Consider the following 18,575-nt stretch of genomic DNA (forward strand, 5'->3'; position numbering starts at 1 on the left):
TCTGTGTATCTGTCTGTGTTTATTGTGCCATTTATGTTTATGTGTGGATGTGTCTGTATTTGTGTGTGTGTGTACATACGTATATTTGTGTTAGTGTGTGCATTAAGTGCTGTTGGCAGCAAATCACTCTGGACCATCCGTCAGGCTCTCCTCTAACTTGGGAATTTTCTTAGTTTCCTCATTTGTACAGTGACTTACGTGGCCAGAAGCTGATGGTTATAGACCCTGCTCTCTTACATTCTGAGCCCAGAGATGTGTGGTCCATGCAGAAAACATGGTTCCGAGCTGTGTGGTTCCCAAATCACCAATATCCTTGTCACCTAGGAACCTCAAGTGCAGGTTCTCCAGTGCTCCCCTATATCTCCAGAATCAGAGGTCAGTGACTGGCCTAGAAGCCTATGGCTTCACTATGACTTCCGGTTCTTCCAGTACTAAAGTCTGAAACCTTGGGTTGAGGTATCAGCTTTGTTATCCAGCATGGCTTTTGAGACAGCAAAGCAAGATCATCGCCATAGCTTAAGAATGTCGCCCATCTCTTGCCATGAGCCTGCATCTATGACTGGTAGTAAATAAACCCTGCCTAGCAACACTAGTGCAGCACACGGCCTAGAAATTCACACAGCCCCTTCTCTGTGGTCTGTGTGGGTGGGCCTGGAACTTTCTCCTCTGCACTGAAGAGCCTTCCACTGGGCGCTTGGCTCCGCCCTTGCCATCTCGTCTTCCTCTCTCTAGGCTATCCTTTCTCCTTGACCGCATCCTCCTTTCCTACAGGAAAGGACAAGGGTGCCCTGAAGTCAGCCAGTTGTGGTGACCCCAAGTGTGTTAGCTGATCTTCAGTTAACTCACTTCAGAAGAAAGGCTGCTGAGGACCAAATGGCCCACAGTGATGCCCGATGAAAACGGATCATCCCTGGGTAAAATGGCACATGCCTATAATCCCGGCACTTGGGAGACGGAGGCAGGAGGGTCAAGAATTTAAGGCAAGTCTCAGCTCCGTAATGAGTTCAGGCCAGCTTGGGCTATACAATACCCTATCTCAAAATAAAATAAAAATAAATGAAACAAACACACACAAAAAAATTTGCTGAGCCCTTGTTGCTGTGGTCCCTCTCTGAGTCTCAGCTCTCCTCTGGGGCTCTACCCCAGGTGGGCATTAGCGCTACAGATGCAGCCCAAGTTCTCTGCTCCTTGTTGGAGCAGGGACCCAGTTAGCGGATGAGCACCAAAGGGCATCTCCCTTTGGATATATGAGCAGCAAGGTGTGCTTTTAGCTGAGGGAGCATTTGCTTCATTTTCCAGGCCCCTCAGGAATCCCTTCTAAAACATTTTCCCCTTACTCACTGCCTTGTTGGCCCCTCAGGACCATGGCTTTGCAGGGATGAGCAATTGTGCACAGGGACTCTGTAGTCAAAAAGAGACCCTTGGGATTCCTTCTGATTTCTTCATCTGTAACACGAGGATAATAATGTATCTCCTTCTTAGGGTTGTCGGGAGGAACAAATAGAGTGATGTGTGCTGTGCTAGATTTAACTCCACACATCTCAGCAACACAGCTTCACGGAAGGGGGTTTGGGCTTGGAAAGAGGCTTCAGCAATGTTTATCAAGAGAAAGCAGCCCAGGCTCATGTTTTTGGTTGCTTATTGTCCTCTGGGGTCATCCACCGTTGCATTGTCCATTAGCCCTGCACTCGGAGGAAGCCAAGAGGTCTGAAGTGTCCAGTCCAGCCCTTACAACTCTTTTCCCGGCCCCACCCAAAGAGGAAGACCACCGTCATTGCTTCCCAGAGAAGAAGGTGGCCTCGGAAGCAGGTGTGGCAGCACAGTCAAGACTTGTTCCTTATGAAAATTCATTAGGGCTGTGCCTCCTTGATTGAGCTCCTACAGTGGGGTACCAAAGGAACAGCGCCCTGGCATCCAATAATAGAGGACCCCCCCCCAGATGGTTCTCTGGCCCTACCTGCGAGGCAGGCAGAAGCAGCTGGGAGCTCAGCCGCACTTATCTCCTGGCACCTGGAGGAGGAAATGAAGGTGCAATTAACTGTACAAGGCAGGTGGTTTGTGCAGCTTAAGTTCAGATAAAAAGTTTAATTATCCCTAAGCCCTAATACAAATTAATTAGCCTCCCCGTATTAGGGAGGTAAGCCTCCCTGCTCTTGCCTCAGCCCAGACATCACTGGATTACTGAGGACATGCTGAAGGGGGCGGGGCAGGAAACAGAGAGCAGTGGGTCCTGGATGCTCACGTGGGCAACACAAACAGGTGGCCCCATGCTAGAGGGTCTAGGTGGATGCCCAAGTCCTGTGCCTAGAACGCTGCCTTTGTTTTACGTTTTATTTATGCTTGTTTATTTATTGGGAACCAGGACACACATGTCAGGGGACAACTTGACGGAGCCATTTTTTCATTCTTACCATGTGAATTAAACTCAGGGCATCAGGCTTGGCAGTGAGCACCTTGACCCACTGACCCATATCACCTGCCCCAGGAAAGGCTTTCTTACCCCTATAGTACCTACCCGCATAGCCAGGGTGGTGTTGGGGTGAGCTTGGAATGCAGATGAAGCTCTGGGGCTCCATGGCTTTCCAGACTCTGACTTTTCCAACTCTTTTTCCATAGCCCTCTCTTTTGAAATTCTACAGAGAGAGGAGGCCGCGTGTTTTCACTGGGACTCAGAGAACTGTTACCAACTGCCCCCCCCCATGCCTGACACATCTGCCCAGGTGGACACTTGCCCCTGGCCACCATGGTCATCACCACACCCATGGGCTGTTAAGTGACAGGCATGCCACCTCTGCATCACCATCACAAACATTCCACAAACGTCTCCTGAAACATTGTGAGCAGAGGGAATGGCATCCTTAGATGTGCATCTTAAGCACATGCATCTTTATGTCTCAAAGGAGAAAGGAAATAGACATAAGAAGTCACGTTCACAGGCCTTTGCAGAAGTTCAGTCTAAAAATAACAGTGACCTGAGTTCTTGACAAATACCCATGAAGGCCAAGCACTTTCACAAATAGAAACTCGTTTACTCCACCGTTCTAGAAATGCCAGGAAGCCAGGGAAAGGGAAGGCAAGCAATATGCCCAAAGCCACCAGCTAGTGGCAAAGCCAGGAGCTGGGCCCTCAGCAGGCAGGTTGGCACTCAGAACTCAGGCTTTTTATCACTATGCCATGCTACTTCTACTGGGGACATGAAGAGAGAAGAGAGAGCCATTTCCAGCTGAGTCCTTAGAGCTCTCTTCCTGAGCCATCATCTTCCCCAAACCAAACCCACTTCTTTCTTTCTTCTCCTACCTGGAGAAGCAGAAGGAGCGAGGAGGGCTATGGGATATAGTACAGGTCTAACCCCAGCAATCTACCTCTAGCTACTCAACTGACTTGGAGCATGGTCTTGTCCTCTTTAGACTTTGGCTTCTCATCCCTGCCTGAGATCAATGGGTTCCCATGAGCCCGACAGGTCCAGATAAAGTTCTCACCCAGCACATCTTTTATTTCACCCCTTCCCCCCATAAATCTCCTCCCCAGTCCCACTCCTTCAGGCAAAATGTTCCCATCGTTAACATGGAAGATTCCCTCGAAGCTCTCCAGCCTAGCCTCCTCTGTGTTGTATTCTGTTAGGCAGTTCTCCTATAGGAATGTAAGGTGCCTGACCCATAACACAGCCTGGAGATGCAGTGGTTTGCCTCCAGAGTGGAGGAGAACCAGTTCTCTGGACTACCGTCCTGGGATCTGTTCTCCTGTCAGTCCAGCCTAACATGGTGTTAGGAGTTCAGAAGCTATTACATTGATGGTGGTGCTGAAGTTAAATTCCCTAGTGATTGCTTTTTAAATATGTATATGTGTATATATATATATATATAATAGATAGATAGATAGATAGATAGATAGATAGATAGATAGATAGACAGATTCTCGTTAGCTATGTAAGTCATTGATTATTTGAATCAAATTCTGATGGTATCATTTATCTTTGTTGAAATTAATCTGGCTGATTTTACCCATGATTACAGCCTGTTAAAAATCCCTTTGACTCCTAAAGACTCTATTGCCCAGTAACTCTGTCATTTAGAAATTTGGAAACCTTACGGACAATCAGCAGTGGCAGCCTCTCCATCATCATCATTATTGGATCCAAATGAAAGAAGAGTAAACAAAACTGCTAGTGAGCTGGATGGGCGTGGGCGGGGGCACAGATAGAACAACCGAGACGTGGGAAAGTCAAGGGTACAGCTGGCCCTCAATAACAGCTAGGACTCAGCTCAGATGCCATCATATCCCACCTTGGATCTCTTTCTGTGCTTCAGCCCTTTCCCTTCCTAACAGCAAAGTCATGTTTCCCCATAGCAGAAAACACAGCTGCCAATAGCTCCGGAGACTGGCTTTTCGAAGCTTCAAATTCTTTAAAAGAAGATTGATTTGGTCCCAAAGGTATATTCTGTACAGTCCAAGAATGATCTACAATAGCCGTGCTTTGGGTTTTGAATGAGTGGGTTTATTGAGTCTGTCGCAAGCAAAAGGAAAAGGAGTAAATAGCAAGGAACAGACAGGTTGAAACAGCTGAGAGATGGCAAAACAACGTCAAATCGACTGAGAGAGCAAACAGTAGGTAAAAGGATCAAATCGTGGGCTTACAAACATCCAGCAGAAATTGACCGGGAAGCCCTGTTGAGGCAGCCAGCTGGAGTTCTCGATCGAGAGAGTCCTGGAAAGAACAGTGTCCCCTTGGGTGAGGCTTCCAAGTAGAAGAGCATAGCAACAGAGCATTACATCATCACATCAAGGCCTTACCCTCATCCAAGAGAAACAGACCGGGGAAACTGAGGCAGTCTGCTGGAGTTCCTGGTTGAGACAGTCTTGGGTGGAAAGGTGCCAGCATCAGAAGCCATCAGGAAAATGCAAACCAAACAGCACTGAGATACCACTTTAAACTCACTACAGAAGCCATCATGACAAAGACAAAAAATAGCAAGTGTTATCTTAGATAAAGACACATCTGACCCCACATTCATCACTGATAGGGTTGCAAAATATCATTCTGTGCAAAACAGCCTGGCTGTACCTCACACTGATAAACATTACCATGTGACCCCTAGCTCATGAGAACACAGTCATATAAAGTTAATACATAATTGTTCACCTGTTATGAAGAAGCAGCTTCCATAATAGGTAAAACGTGGAAACAACCCCATTGCCTGTCAGCTGATAAATCAGATAACAAAATGTGATCTATCCTCACATGTGAATATGATTGAGACATAAGAAGGAGTGAGGAGGTTTTGATACATGCTAGCCCGTGGTTGAGTCTTGAAAAGAAGTCAGACACAAAGACCACAAGTTCTGTGGTTCACGGGTGAAACATCCAAAGGAGAGAAAGCTTCAGAGAGACAGCATCAGTGGGCTGTGGGCAGTCTCAGACTGCTAATGAATGTGTGGTTTGGGTGGGTTTTAAAGATGTCCCATGGGTGGGATACAGCTCAATGGTAGGACGTTTGTGTAGCACGTAGGAAGGCATGGGTTCATTCTCCAACAAACACACACACACACACACACATACTCAACCAGAATTAAAAAGAAAAAAGAAGATGAAAAAGGAAGGAGGGAGAGAAAGAGGAAGAAGGAAAGGAATGAATATACTCTCAGGCTGGGGCTTCAGGCATAGCTCGGTGGTAGTGCGCTCCCTTCGGATATGTAGCCCCAGATTTGCTTCCTGGAAGAAACAGGTAATTAACCTGGGTGGTAGAAGCACAGCTGGGCAACTACAGTAGAAGCTGGCGGAGTATACTGCTTGGTGTGGTAACTGTATCTCAATAAAGTGGCCATTGACAAATCCAGGGTGGATACTCACTAACTCAGCTTAGGGAAGATGCCTTATTTTGAACTTGCCAGGACCTGAGGAAATGAGAGCAGTGTGGTCAGTGTGTGGTTGGCAGCTTTTCTAGACCGAGCTCATATATTGGTGAGGGAGGGGCACAGGGTAGACTCTGAAGAGAAAAGCAAGTCCCCCACACTATAGACAACTACAATCACCCAGGCATGAAACTAAACACTTTTCTGAATTATCATCACAGTTCCGGGAATATGAAGCCCATTCTATAGGTGGTGTAGGCTCAGATTAAATATTGTCCAGGGTCATTTAACTAGTCAGTGAGTCATAATGACCCAGGTATAAACCCAGGTCTGATTCCAGCTCTTCTCTCAATTATTAGGCCATGGCTGCCTCCCTCTGGCTTTATACAAGTTGCTGGAAAATTCTGGAACATACCACTGGAGACTTAACTTTAGATCCCTTCTTAAGTTCATTGGTATTTACTCCTTCAGTCAAGGGGACCCTGCTAGCAGAACTGTGTGCTTCCTTTGCTGGCACAGGAGCACTGTATCTTGAAAAAGTGCCAGAAGACTAGCAATGGTCACTCAGCCCCTCCTACCCACTCCTCCATCCAACTGCTTCCTGTAGCTAGTCAAGGACATGAAGAACTGGGGCAAGAAGGCATCCTGCGAAGCCTTGACAATGGGCCTCTAGCCATCCCCGATCTGCCAGCCGGTTAACCTCACTCTCAAAACAAGAAATAAGGTTAAGTTGGCAAGATGTGTGCATAACAAACCAAACACGGCTTATTTTCCAAGCGTTCGCAAGCTGTCTGCTTAATAATCTGCTTTTGAATTCTGCCAGCAAGCTGATGGCAGAAGTGATGGATGCCAAGCCCATTGGTCTGTGGTTTCTCACTTTAAAAATACCAGCAAAGCCATCTAGCCTCTAGCCTCGTGGTGTTTCTCTGCTGCGCTGTGGTCAGAGATCACAGAGAGTGGTTCTGCGCCTCCACTTGGACTCCCTCCCATCTCCTGGCAAGGGCCTTGCGCACCTCTGATGGGAATTCAGCAAGTCCAGCCAGGCACTTACCCACTCTCCCTCCCAGACTCCAGGCTCCAGACCCTTCTGATCTGCATCAGTACCAGCCTTCACCAGGTGAAACATATTCCTCTCCAGAGAGAAGGCAGAAGTCCCAGGGAGTGGAGTCATTCTGTTTTCCCCATCTTCCGCTCCCTCAGACCATCTGCCCAGCAGTGGGTATAGCTCCCCCTACCTTGTTCTTTCTTCAAACCTTTAAAACGACCACCGTGTTTTACTTAGCATTTCCGCCAGCTTCAGCTACTCTCAAAGGCTGCCTTCCATTCTCCCGCCATCTTTAGTGTCATCCGTGGTTGTGAACCCGCCAAGTACCTTTCAGCCAGTCATGTCGTCTGAAAAGCTCAACTAACGTGATCTATTGCATGGAAGCTGCTTGTCTCCATCACTGGGATTGCGTGATTTAAAACAATGGGACTGTTCTTAGAGCACTTCATCCCCAGCAGAAATCGTGGTTTCTAGGATGCCTGCAGAAAAGCTAGCGAGATTAATGTTCAGAAGCTACACATATCACAGTGAGATGCTAACATCGGTTACCTCTGTTACTTTCTTTTTATAAAGGAACCTGAGGCCCCAAGGGACACCCTTCCAAGGTCACACAGTTATTTAATGGTGGTCTCAGAGAGTCTAGAACCCAGATCATCATAGTAAAAAAGTCCAAGATCTCAGCCTCCCCACTTTTCTGAGTGTCAAGACTGAAGAGGCAAATGTGGTCACAAAAGAACCAGGTCCTAGTGGTAGTGTGTGCCTGGAAGTTTAAATCGGAACCCGGGTCCCTGAACCGTGAGAAAAACAGTCCTCAGAGCCTTCTTCATAAGGTTTTGGGGAACTTACATGGAGTTGTGCATTTATTTATTCATTCACCCTGTTCACCTTCAAGTATTCAGGTAAGGACCTCAGGCTTCCAATGTGGCTAACCTGTCTCCCTCCACATCCTCCGTGGAAACCCAGCACTCCTGAGTCCCCTCAGAATCAGTACCTTTAAGTTTCATCTTTTTAGCAGCCAAGATTCCGGGACATGCTAAGGCTGTTTCTGCTACGGACACAAAGGGCTCGTGGCTTTGGCCAATGGTATTACCAGAGTTCTTTCCTCCATAAGGCCTTTAAATTATCTCAGTAAAGAGGAGGCCAAACAGAACCGCTGTGGAGAGCATCTTACTGATTGCAGGAAGGAGGCTTGGGCCAGGCTGCCCAGGGCTGAGCAAAGGCCGGGCCACATTGGTCCCAAGGGCAGCTGCCAGCATGTGGAGCACGTGAGAGAGTTCCAAACTGAGAAGAGCCCAGCATTATTCCAAAGAGGCTAAAGGGCTGAGTGTCAGAGATCATACGCATCCCTGAGACAGTCAGTGGGAAGAAAGGAGATAAACTCAGGCGGGACAGGCTTCATCCCAGCTAAGAAACAACCAACATGCAAGGTCCTCAGGCCTCACTTCCCGCATGTGTACAACAGGGCAAAGAACCTGAAGTGTCAAGAACTTGTAGGCTCGTGCAAGGTAAACCCCTAAGAGCTTTGTAAGTTACAGTCTTCACGTGAACAGCTGAGCTCTGGTATCTTCGTTATCGTACTTGAGCACCTGGTGCTCTTCTGCATCAGGCTCACCTGTGGCTCCTTGTGTGCTTGGATGCTGATCCAAACCCCTCACCACCACATACTGGACGCTGGAGGCTATGTCCTGCCTGTCACCTTAGCCTCCTGTCATAACTCTCTCCCTCTCCATGTGCAGCCCTGCTGGCCCCTTGACAATTTCTGGAATGAGCTGTTTGTATTACCAAGGCCTCTCTGCTTTCCTTCTGCTGGGTCCACCCAGGCTCAGGTGTTCTGTGTGGCCGGAAGTTACACCTCATTTCTCAGGCCTTTCCCGACCACAGCGTTAACCTTTGTTCTCTTTGTGGAAACAGTCGTGTGCCAAAGAGTTGTTATGATTTCTAATAAATATTTTAATTCTTTGAGAATTTCATACAATGTATTTTGATCATATTTACCCAAATCCACCTTGTCTGAGTTAAAGCTTCTATTGATGTGATACAACACTATGATCAAAAGCAACTTGGGGAAGAAAGACTTAGTTTCAGCTCACAACCCACAGATCACACTCCATCACAGAAGGAAGTCAGGACAGAAACGCATGACAGGAACCTGAAGGCAGGAACTGAAGCTGAAGCCATGGAGGAACAGCACTTCCTCGCCTGTTCTTTCTGGCTTGCTCAGCCTGCTTTCTTATACAGCTCAGGGCCTCCTGCCCAGGTTGGCATAGCTAAAGTAGGCTGATCGTCCCCTCATTAATCTCTAATCAAGAAAGCACTGGACGGACTTGCCTATATCTGCTTTCTCAATTGACTTTAGCTTGTGTCAAGTTGACATAAAACTAACCAGCACACAATCCCCACCTTCCTACTTACCCCAAAACCCCCTTCCCCTTTGTCTGGTTGTTGTTAATTTAATAATTCATTAACTTCAATTTTTGCTGTCCATATATTTCTGGGTAGGGGGACATCCACTGGAGTGTGGTTGACTTACCAGGAACTATATTGTCAAAGAAAATTGACTGTCCCTCCCTCCCCCAAAGTCATGAGATGTCCGTATCTCCTCAGTTAGGGGTGGGAACTCATGAACCCCTTCTCACGCCATGCTCAAATGTTGTCTAGTTTGATCTTGTGGAGGCCATCACAGCCACCATGAGCTCAGGAGTGCCGCCATTCTGTGGTGGCCAAAAGACAGTCTTTGCTTCAGGCTTCCCCAGACTCTGGGTCTTAGGATCGTCTTGTCCCCTCATCCACGATGGTGGCTGAGCCTTGAGAAGGAAATATGATTTAGATGCCTCATGAGTGGCTGAGTACTCCACAGCCACTCATTCTCTGAACTTTGACCTCTTCTGAGTTTCTGCATTAACCACCGTCTACTCACAAAGAAACTTCCCTGGTGTTGTCTGAGGGGCTTCACCTATAACCTATGAGAGATCTGAATTTGGAGAGCAGTTTGATACCATGTCCATCTGGAGAAATAATAGCAGTAAGTTCACACCTTGGGTCTCAGCCATGAGTTCTTGGCCAGATTTACTGTACCAGGCATGTGTTTTCCAATGTGTGCTGTCTATATCCACATAGGGGTGTGGGACCACCCCTGGATTGTAGTTGACCTACCAGGAGCCATATCTTCACAGAAAACTGACTGTCCTTCCCCACCAAAAGCCATCAAGTGTCTATTGCTTCTCATTTAGGGGTGGGGACTCCTGTAGATCAGGCCTTAACTGCAAACAAAAGTTCTTGGTTACCCCCATAACATGCATTCTGTTTTGTCATCCATGGGCAGAGGACGACATGCCATGCTGGCCATTATTACAATTCACAGAGTTCACAGCTGAGTAAGACTGTTGCTGACTCCCCACCCCCGCCCCAGAAGCCCACATAGTGCTCTCGAGTGCTGTGAAAGCTGGCCAGCAGGGAGGAAACTTGCTGGTCAGTACCCACTTGACTTCTTCATACCCTATGACCAGTGTGTGTCGTGTCTTCAGCAAGAGTCTTACCGAGATCTGGTGGTCAGCCAAGAGCAATGGCAATTGGCTGTGTTGTTTCGGGGTGGTCTCCAGGACAGCCTTGACTGACAAGGGGGAGGTGTCCTATACTAGGTATTTTATTTGGCAGCGTATAGCTTCTGGGAGGAGCACTAATGCCTACACAGATAACTGCAATTAAACTTGTTTGTGTAATTATATCATATATATTATATTTATAAATTAGGAGGTTGCCACGTCACTTCTTCAAACATCTTTGGAGTTGGCCATCCCTCCCCCACCCCCTTGCCCTACATCCCTCTTCCCATGGAAACCCCTTTCCCTGTCATTCCCCTTTCCCCTTCACAGCACCTATGGTGCTCTCTCCTCCCTCCCTTAAGATCTTTCTTCCCCCTCCCCACCAATGGTCCCTCTCTGGTTTTCTGGATTCTCCAGATACTCCAAACTAAACACAGATCTAAGATTTGATGCCAAAACCCACGTATGGGTGAGAACACGTAATGCTGGCCTTTCGTGGTCTGCTTATCTTTTTACCACCAAGTTTTTTCATGCCATCATTTACCCATGTGTGGCCTTCCCTATAGAAACCCGGCTCCATGAGCATACAGGTTTGGCCTCTTGCTCTGAAACTGTATCACTAACCTCTGTAGATGCTGTGAAATATTGGTAAGTGGATGAATGTGTGTGAGAGTGTATGATTGGCTGGGAAGCCTTGCTTGTTTCCCAAATGGCCCCTTACGTCCTCTCTCTCCCCCGTCCCCCCTCCCTCTCTCTTACAGGTATGGAGACATGGTGCCTAAGACAATCGCCGGGAAGATATTTGGCTCCATCTGTTCCCTGAGTGGTGTCCTGGTCATTGCTCTGCCAGTCCCTGTGATAGTCTCCAACTTTAGCAGGATCTACCACCAGAACCAGAGAGCAGATAAACGCAGGGCACAGAAGGTAAGCCTTAGAAGCTGGGTTAAGGGGAGCTAGAGAGATGGCTCAGTGGTTAAGAGCACTGGGTGCTCTTCCAGAGGACCCAGGTTCAAATCCCAGCACCCACATGGCGGCTCAAAACTGTCTGTAATTCCAGTTTCAGGGGACCTGAAACTTCCATGGCAAAACACTAATATACATAAAATTTTTTTAAAAAAAAAAAACAGGGTTGGGGAGGGAGGAGCAGGAAGAGTGGGGGACTCAGGTAGGCTTGTCAGGCCTAGATTCTTTGGAGGATTCCTGCAAGACTCCCTCTGGCTTGGAGAGATAAGTCAACTTCATGTCCCCTCCTACCCACCAATGTCCTCAGTTCCAGCCCCAGGCTACGGCTTCAGAATGCAGCAAACCCTCACTATTGACACATAACTGGATTGTCCTTTTAAGGAATCCTCGAACTGACCCATAGCTCAACATCTACATGCCCAGTCATGGTCACCAAGCACGGCTCCTCCGTTTCCCATCCCAGAGCTTACCAGGAAACAAAATGTCATTTTCATATCCTGTTGAGGGGCGATACAAAAGTAAGTGACAAAATACATGTGCAGAAAAGAGAAATGCACGCTGTGACAGGAGAGCATTCCATGGCCACTGCGTTCTGGGTCAAGTGGCACAGTAAATGTTAGTAAGCACCGGGTGCCATGTAAAGTCACAGAACTCAACCGATGGCTGGAGAATCAGCATCAGGCCTGGGGAAAGTTCTCAGTTCTGTCAAGTCTGTACTTAGGATGACAGATAAGTAAAATATTTTCTGCCAGTACAGAGCAAGATGTCTACAGGCAGGTGTACTCAGAAGCCTTGTTTGCACTTGGCCTTCCGGCTTCTCTCTAGGACATTACAGCCATACCACCAAACCCATGGCATCTTCCAGAGATTTTCCTGCCAAGGACTTTTGCCAGGGTCCTATAGTATTAACATTTACATCTCTATGACAAATGCCTGTCATTTATAATGAAAATTAATTATTTTGACTCACAGTTTCAGAAGAATTAGTCTGTCTGCTTGCCCCCCAAACATCTTGGCAGCAGGGGGAGCACATGGTGGAGATTGTCCTTCACTCTTGGTGGACAGGTAGAAAGGGAGGAGATGCCAGCGCTCAGCTGTCTTTTTGGTTTTGCCTTTTGTTTTTCCACCTAAGCCCACAGCCCACAGTACCGCTCATACTGAAGTGGGTCTTCCTCAGTTAATTCTCTGTAAAAGCCGTCACAGACATTCCGAGAGTGTGTGTGTCTCACCAGTCTCCTGGGTGATTCTAAATTTGATCAAGTTGGCAAACACTAGAAGAGAAGGGATCTCTTGGGGGGAGAGGGGTTCTACTTCCCTTTTGGTCTGGGCTGAAAATGGTCCCCTTATTGTCTCAGGCTCTGGGGTCATGATCGGAGTCTCTGGGTACAAAGAAGAGAAAGGCACCTTGTTGGAAGATTAGCCTAGACACGACAGCGACTTTGCTCTCTGTATTTTATTCTTTCTTCCATTCCTTCACGTCTACAGACTTTTATGTAAGCACCTTCCCTGTGACAGGCCCTGCAGCTAAATTACTTACTTCCACTTGCAACAATAACCCCTGGGTAGCAGGACCTAGCACTGGACAAAGCAATCTAGAACCCCAGAATAGGTCTGCAGGTACTGACTATAACAAAGCCACAAGTTTAAGCTAACTCTAAAACAATGGTTGCATAACAATTTACATAGAACAGTAAATAATATAATCATATACTAAGCCTACTTGGTCCTGTATCCCAAATACGACCTCTTGTGTGTCCTTGTGTCACCTCCTTCTTACCTTCCTGTTTCCATATACCTGTGCCTGGTCAGTGATGTCACCAGCCTAAGGTCTCTCTCCTGACATCCTCATCGCCTACGGCATCTATCTTCCATCTCCTCACCCAAGGTCAAGGTCTCCCCACTCCCAGACACTCCAGAAATGGAAGTCTTATCTCTCCCTGCTCAAGTCAGCTGGCAAAGGCGAACAATGACTAAATTCATCACGCAGTTCTAAATAAAGAGGCAGAGGAAAAACTGGGCTCTCATATCCAAACTCTGAGGTCCTGAGGTCCAGGGATTCCTGTGGCACACACTCCGCCCTCACAGCTTTTAAAAGTGGGCAAGCACAAACTCGGGCTTTTTGCAGAGCTGGTAGGGTTCTCAGAAGTGCCAGGCTCAATGGTGACAGCCCCTCCAGAGGTAGCTATACTCTGCAGCTAACTTCTCCTTCCTGGCCGCACCATTCCCACTTCTCAGCGAAGCCCACCTGCAAAGACTTAACAGTGAGTGTTTCCCATAGAGAGTTTAAAGCTTATTGTGTGCGGATTAATATCCAGAAGGACCAATTCTGGCTTTGTCCTCTCTCTGAGCTACTCAGGATGAGCCCTGTCCAACCCCTTTCTCTCTCCTTTGAAATAAGTAAATATTTACAATGTTTTCCCTAGCCTGGATACTGTTTCTCCTCAAGGTTACACCACTCTGTCTCTTTCACCTTGGGCTTCCTGTGAGAGGAAAAAAACCAATACTGTCTGTTTCCAGCGCTCAGTCTGTCACGGTGAGCCAAGGCAGAGCGGGCCCAGGGGACTTGGTGAAAGTGGAGAGATCGGACAGGGAGGAGGTCAGGAGGCTAATGATAGCCCTCAGCTCTGACCATGCTTCTGATAGCTTCTTGGGCAGAAGAGAAGGCTCCAGAGAAGGTGCCTCGTGGATAAAAGCTCCAAAAGAAATTTGTGTCACATCTACCTGTGGGGACTGTCTTCCCTAGGCCAAGAGAACCAGAGATAAGTCAAGGTTGTCTAGCAGAGGCACCTGGGATAGAGCTGGAAAAGCCACCGCTTGTCCCAGCTCCACCCACTTTTTGGTTTCAAGGGAGATTGTTTTAGTTTTGCTTACATATTTATTGTTGTTGTGCTGGGGATGAAGCCTAGGGCCCTTGCGCGTGGTTGGTAGGCAAAAATACTCTATCCCTTAACTACACCCCCTGCGCCATATCCTTTGTTTTTGGTGGAACATTTTATTGGAATAATTATAGATTATGTAGTTGCACATGTAGTTCCAAAAAGATAGAGCCGGTTTGTACTCTGCCCAGCTTTATCTAATGGTAACATTTTAGAGAACCATACAGAGCACAAAGAGTATATGCCTCTCGCCCATCTTCCCCAGTGTGTGTACGTGCATGTGTGTACGTGCGTGTGTGTGTGTGTGTGTGTGTTACAGTTTCCTCACCCATGTAGGTTCCTACAGATCCAGCAGCTTCACAGCTGCGAGACTAGCCAGTTCCCACAAGAGAACCCGTGTGGCTTTTATAACTATGCTCCTGCTGTACTTCTGCCGGGTCCCTTACTCCTAGGAACTATTTCTCTGATCTCCACTTATAAAATGGTTTCATCTCTAAACTTACGTAAATGCACTCATGCAGCTTTGGGAGCTGGCCTTTTTCCTCCATATAATCCCCAGAGACTCATTCAAATTATATCACTAGTTTCTTATACCAGGCCTAGTGATTCAGGTCTGTGATCCCAGATGCTCAGGAGGCTGAAACAGGAGAATCCTAAGTTCCAGGTCAGCCTGGGCTACAGCATCATCCAAAGCCAGCCTAGGTAACTAATTAAGATTCTGTCTCAAAAAAAAAAAAAAAAAGTAAAAGCCCATTCACTTTTCTCACTCAGCCGTGTTCTGTTGGATGTTTGCCTGCTGAAGAGCTTCTGGGATAGAAATGGTTTCCAGCTATTACAAATAAGCATTCTCGTGTATGGGTTTCCATCAACATAAATCTTACTGTCACTCTGATGAATGTCTAAGTGTACAACTGCCTGTGTTTCCTTTTCTCCCTTGTCTTCCTTCTGCCTCTTTTGGGGCAAGAGATGCAAAGACTCATGTTCAGGCCGTGTTTGCCAGCTGCCAGCTAGGAGTCCCAGTTGTGCCAGGTTCCGCAGGGGTCCACCAAATGATCTTGATCAGTAATGGTGGCAGGCCATGTCCCAAGCTAACAGTGTTGTACCAGAACTCTCCTCCAACCCCAAAGCTTCACTTACACCTGTTGAAGATGCAGGTTCCTGGGCTTTGCCCTTCAAGTTTAAAGGAGGTGAACTCAAGGAGGAAGGAAGGAGAAAGACGCCGTGAAAGCTATGTTTGACTTCCTCATTGGAAGACACGACCTGAACCCTTTCTAATCCATTCTCTCACCCTGGCTGAGTGGCTCTCGTTATTTTAAATCAATTCATTAATAATTGTTCGGCCTTTGAAGCAGCCTAGATAAACTCTCCAGTCTCTTACCTTTCATAGTATCCTTATGGTTATGAAGGAGAGTACAAGCTGACCAGTCCGCACAAGGACTGAGCCATTACAAGGACTTTACGAGCATAGATGCCCAGCTAAGCATGCTTGGCATTCCTTCTTTGGCTAGCACAGTCTTTGCTTGAATTCCTGTTCGAGGCAGAGCATGCCCTGGATGCTGGCAATAAAAGAATGTGCATAAGACCCAGGCCCTGACCTTCAGGAGCACAAAACCAAGCAGAGAATGCCATCGGGTTTCACACCACACTGGCAGGTTCTGCCAACCTTCCTCAAACCTCTGTTTCCCGTTTGGGAATGATTAAACGATACGCTGTGTTTGATGTGACAGTCTCCTACCTTAATAGAATCCAGAGTGAGATAAGATTAAAAGAAGTGTCTCAGAGGGGAACAGGAGAAACTTTCATCTCTGGAAAGTAATAAAGACAGACCCTACATATGAGAAAGGTCCGCCTCTAAGTGGCAATCTGATTACATAAGGCTGTAATGAGCTTGACACAATTGGATTTCCATATGCAGCTCTCAACGCCCAGCCTTCTCCCAAAGTGACAGCAGCCAAGTCATGAACTAGGAGGAACTCACTTGACTGTAAACATCTGGCCGGGGGGGGGCGGGGCTGCAGCAGGACTGCTGGCCAGATTCATCCTAGACATGGAATGAATGAATGAATGTATTTTGCTCACAGACAGGGAGGATGACAGGGTTGACTTGCACGCCTTTCTGTCTCGTATCTTCCTCTTCATCCTCTCCATCTAGAGGAGCAGCCATCCTTGGACTTACTGGAAGACCTTCCAACTCGAGTTCTAGCCTCTGTCCCACATTTAAAGACCAGGGGAAAGAGTTTAATTGCGCTGCAAGGAGATACTGGTGGGTGGAGGAGTTCTCGGGGAACAGGGAACATAACGTAGCCTTTATGATCCTCTTGACAGTCCATGGCCTCTTAGCGGATGAACCAACCCATGCAGGATATCTGGGAGAGGATAACAAGAAATGAAAATTGCCACAATTTCCCAGAACCTATCGTCAGGGTCCAGGTTCAAGTTACATGTCACTGTACCCAGAGGCAGGAAGAGAATTCTACACTTCAGGGACTCTTCTGCTTGAAGCAATAGCATGGAACTGGTTCTGGATCTGTAGAGCCCAGGCTATGTACTCTAAGCCCACAGGGCTTTTTTCCAGTCCCAGACTGCTGAACTTCACGGTCTTCTTTCTGCTGTGATGTGGCTGGCGGTCATTAGACCAAAAAAAAAAGCAGCTAGCATATATCAGATGGCCATTCTCTCAGTATGCAAGTAAGATGAGCTTGGCCCAAGATGCTGTGCAACCCCCTGAAATGATATTTCATTTGTTTTAATAAATAAAGCTTGCCTGAAGATCAAAGAGTAAAACAGACCCACTGGTCAGCCTTACAGACCAGGCAGTGTGACGCTCACCTTCAATCTCAGTAGTCACACTAGTTGCCATAGAAACCGGGTGGTGCATGCCTTTAATCCCAGTGGTGCACACCTTTAATCCCAGCCCCAGAAGATGGGAGGAAACAGCTCGTAGACACAGTCTCATTCTGAAATTGCCGGAGGCAGGATCACCATTTTGGATTGAGGTAGAGGTAGGAGCCAGTGGCTGGCCGATTTTCTTTTCTGACCTTCAGGTTGAACCCCAATATCTGTCTCTGGATTTTTATTATTTGTGCTCCAGCCTCCATCTGGAGGAGGTTGTCTTCTGAGGGCTTTCCCAGGGAGGGTTTCAGTTCTGTGCTAGATAAAACCAATGTAGTATATTGAAATGTGTTCTTTTCTGTCATAAACATACCAGGCCACCTCTGTGTACAAAATACCCTTCCCATGCCTGTGCACAACACAGATGTGTATTGACACATCCATCGGCTCCCCAAGTCAGTTGTAAACCTGTAAATACATTTCTTAACTTTAAAAAGTTAAGTGAGTGGTGGTGCATGACTTTAATTCCAGCACTCAGGAAGCAGAGGCAGGCTGATCTCTGTGAGTTCGAAGCCAGCCTGGTCTGGTCTACAGAGTAAGTTCCATGACAGGCTCCAAAGATACGCAGAGAAACCTGTCTTGAAAAAAACAAACTAAATAAATAAATAATTTAAATTAATTAATTAAAAATAAAAAAATAAGAGCCTCCTGGTAACAAACAAAGCGAACTTCCTGCCCTCGAGGAGCTTACATTCTAGCACAGGAGAGGAACGGCAGCAAGACAAGTGTGTGTGCTACCCTAGTGATAAATGCCAGGAGACCAGCAGATGAGTGTGTGCTACCCTAGTACAAATGCCAGGAGACCAGCAGACAAGTGTGGGCTACCCTAGTGATAAATGCCAGGAGACCAGCAGACGTGTGTGTGTGTGTGTGTGTGTGTGTGTGTGTGTATGTGTGTGTGCGCGCACGCGCCACCCTAATGACAAATGCCAAGAGACCGACAGACGAGGGACGAGGGAGTTAAGAGGTGATGGTGGTGCCACTGCTCCCTTTGCTTTCTCTCGTAACTAACTGTTCTGTGGGAACCTATAGCACATGGAGAACCAACCACCCTGGAACCCAGGAGAGACTGAGAGCAGTTAGCAACACGGTGTCCTCTAGGAACCCTACAGTCCTTAGAGATAAGAAGTAATAGAACGGCTCATGCCATCATGCAATACCGAGTGGAAAATACTGGAAAAGCTTCAGGAGAAAGAACTTGAAAATGTTGTATTTCTTCCACCAGGACTCCACCCAGGCTGAAGATTTGTGAAGATTCCTAGAGCTCTGACCATGGCTAAACTGCAATAATGGGCACACAGGTCTCAGATCCATTCTGGGGGCTAGATACAGAGATGCATCAGGCTAAGACAGGGGAGGTTTTTTTCCCTTCTCACAGGATGCTAGGGAAAGCAGCCTCATTGGGGC

General features: G+C 47.3%; 1 protein-coding gene across 4 annotated transcripts in view; it reads left to right on the plus strand.

Annotated features, from left to right (window-relative positions):
* Kcnd3 (potassium voltage-gated channel subfamily D member 3) overlaps positions 1 to 18,575 on the plus strand; it is a 222,187-nt gene that overhangs the window by 194,367 nt on the left and 9,245 nt on the right. For all 4 annotated transcript variants that reach the window (XM_057793210.1, XM_057793208.1, XM_057793211.1 and 1 more), the window contains one exon: positions 11,199 to 11,361. In XM_057793210.1, coding sequence (XP_057649193.1) covers positions 11,199 to 11,361 — 163 coding nt within the window. The remainder of the gene's footprint in view (positions 1 to 11,198; positions 11,362 to 18,575) is intronic.

The sequence above is a fragment of the Chionomys nivalis genome, chromosome 18 (genome assembly GCF_950005125.1).
Source record: "Chionomys nivalis chromosome 18, mChiNiv1.1, whole genome shotgun sequence".
Taxonomy (NCBI): Eukaryota; Metazoa; Chordata; class Mammalia; order Rodentia; family Cricetidae; genus Chionomys; species Chionomys nivalis.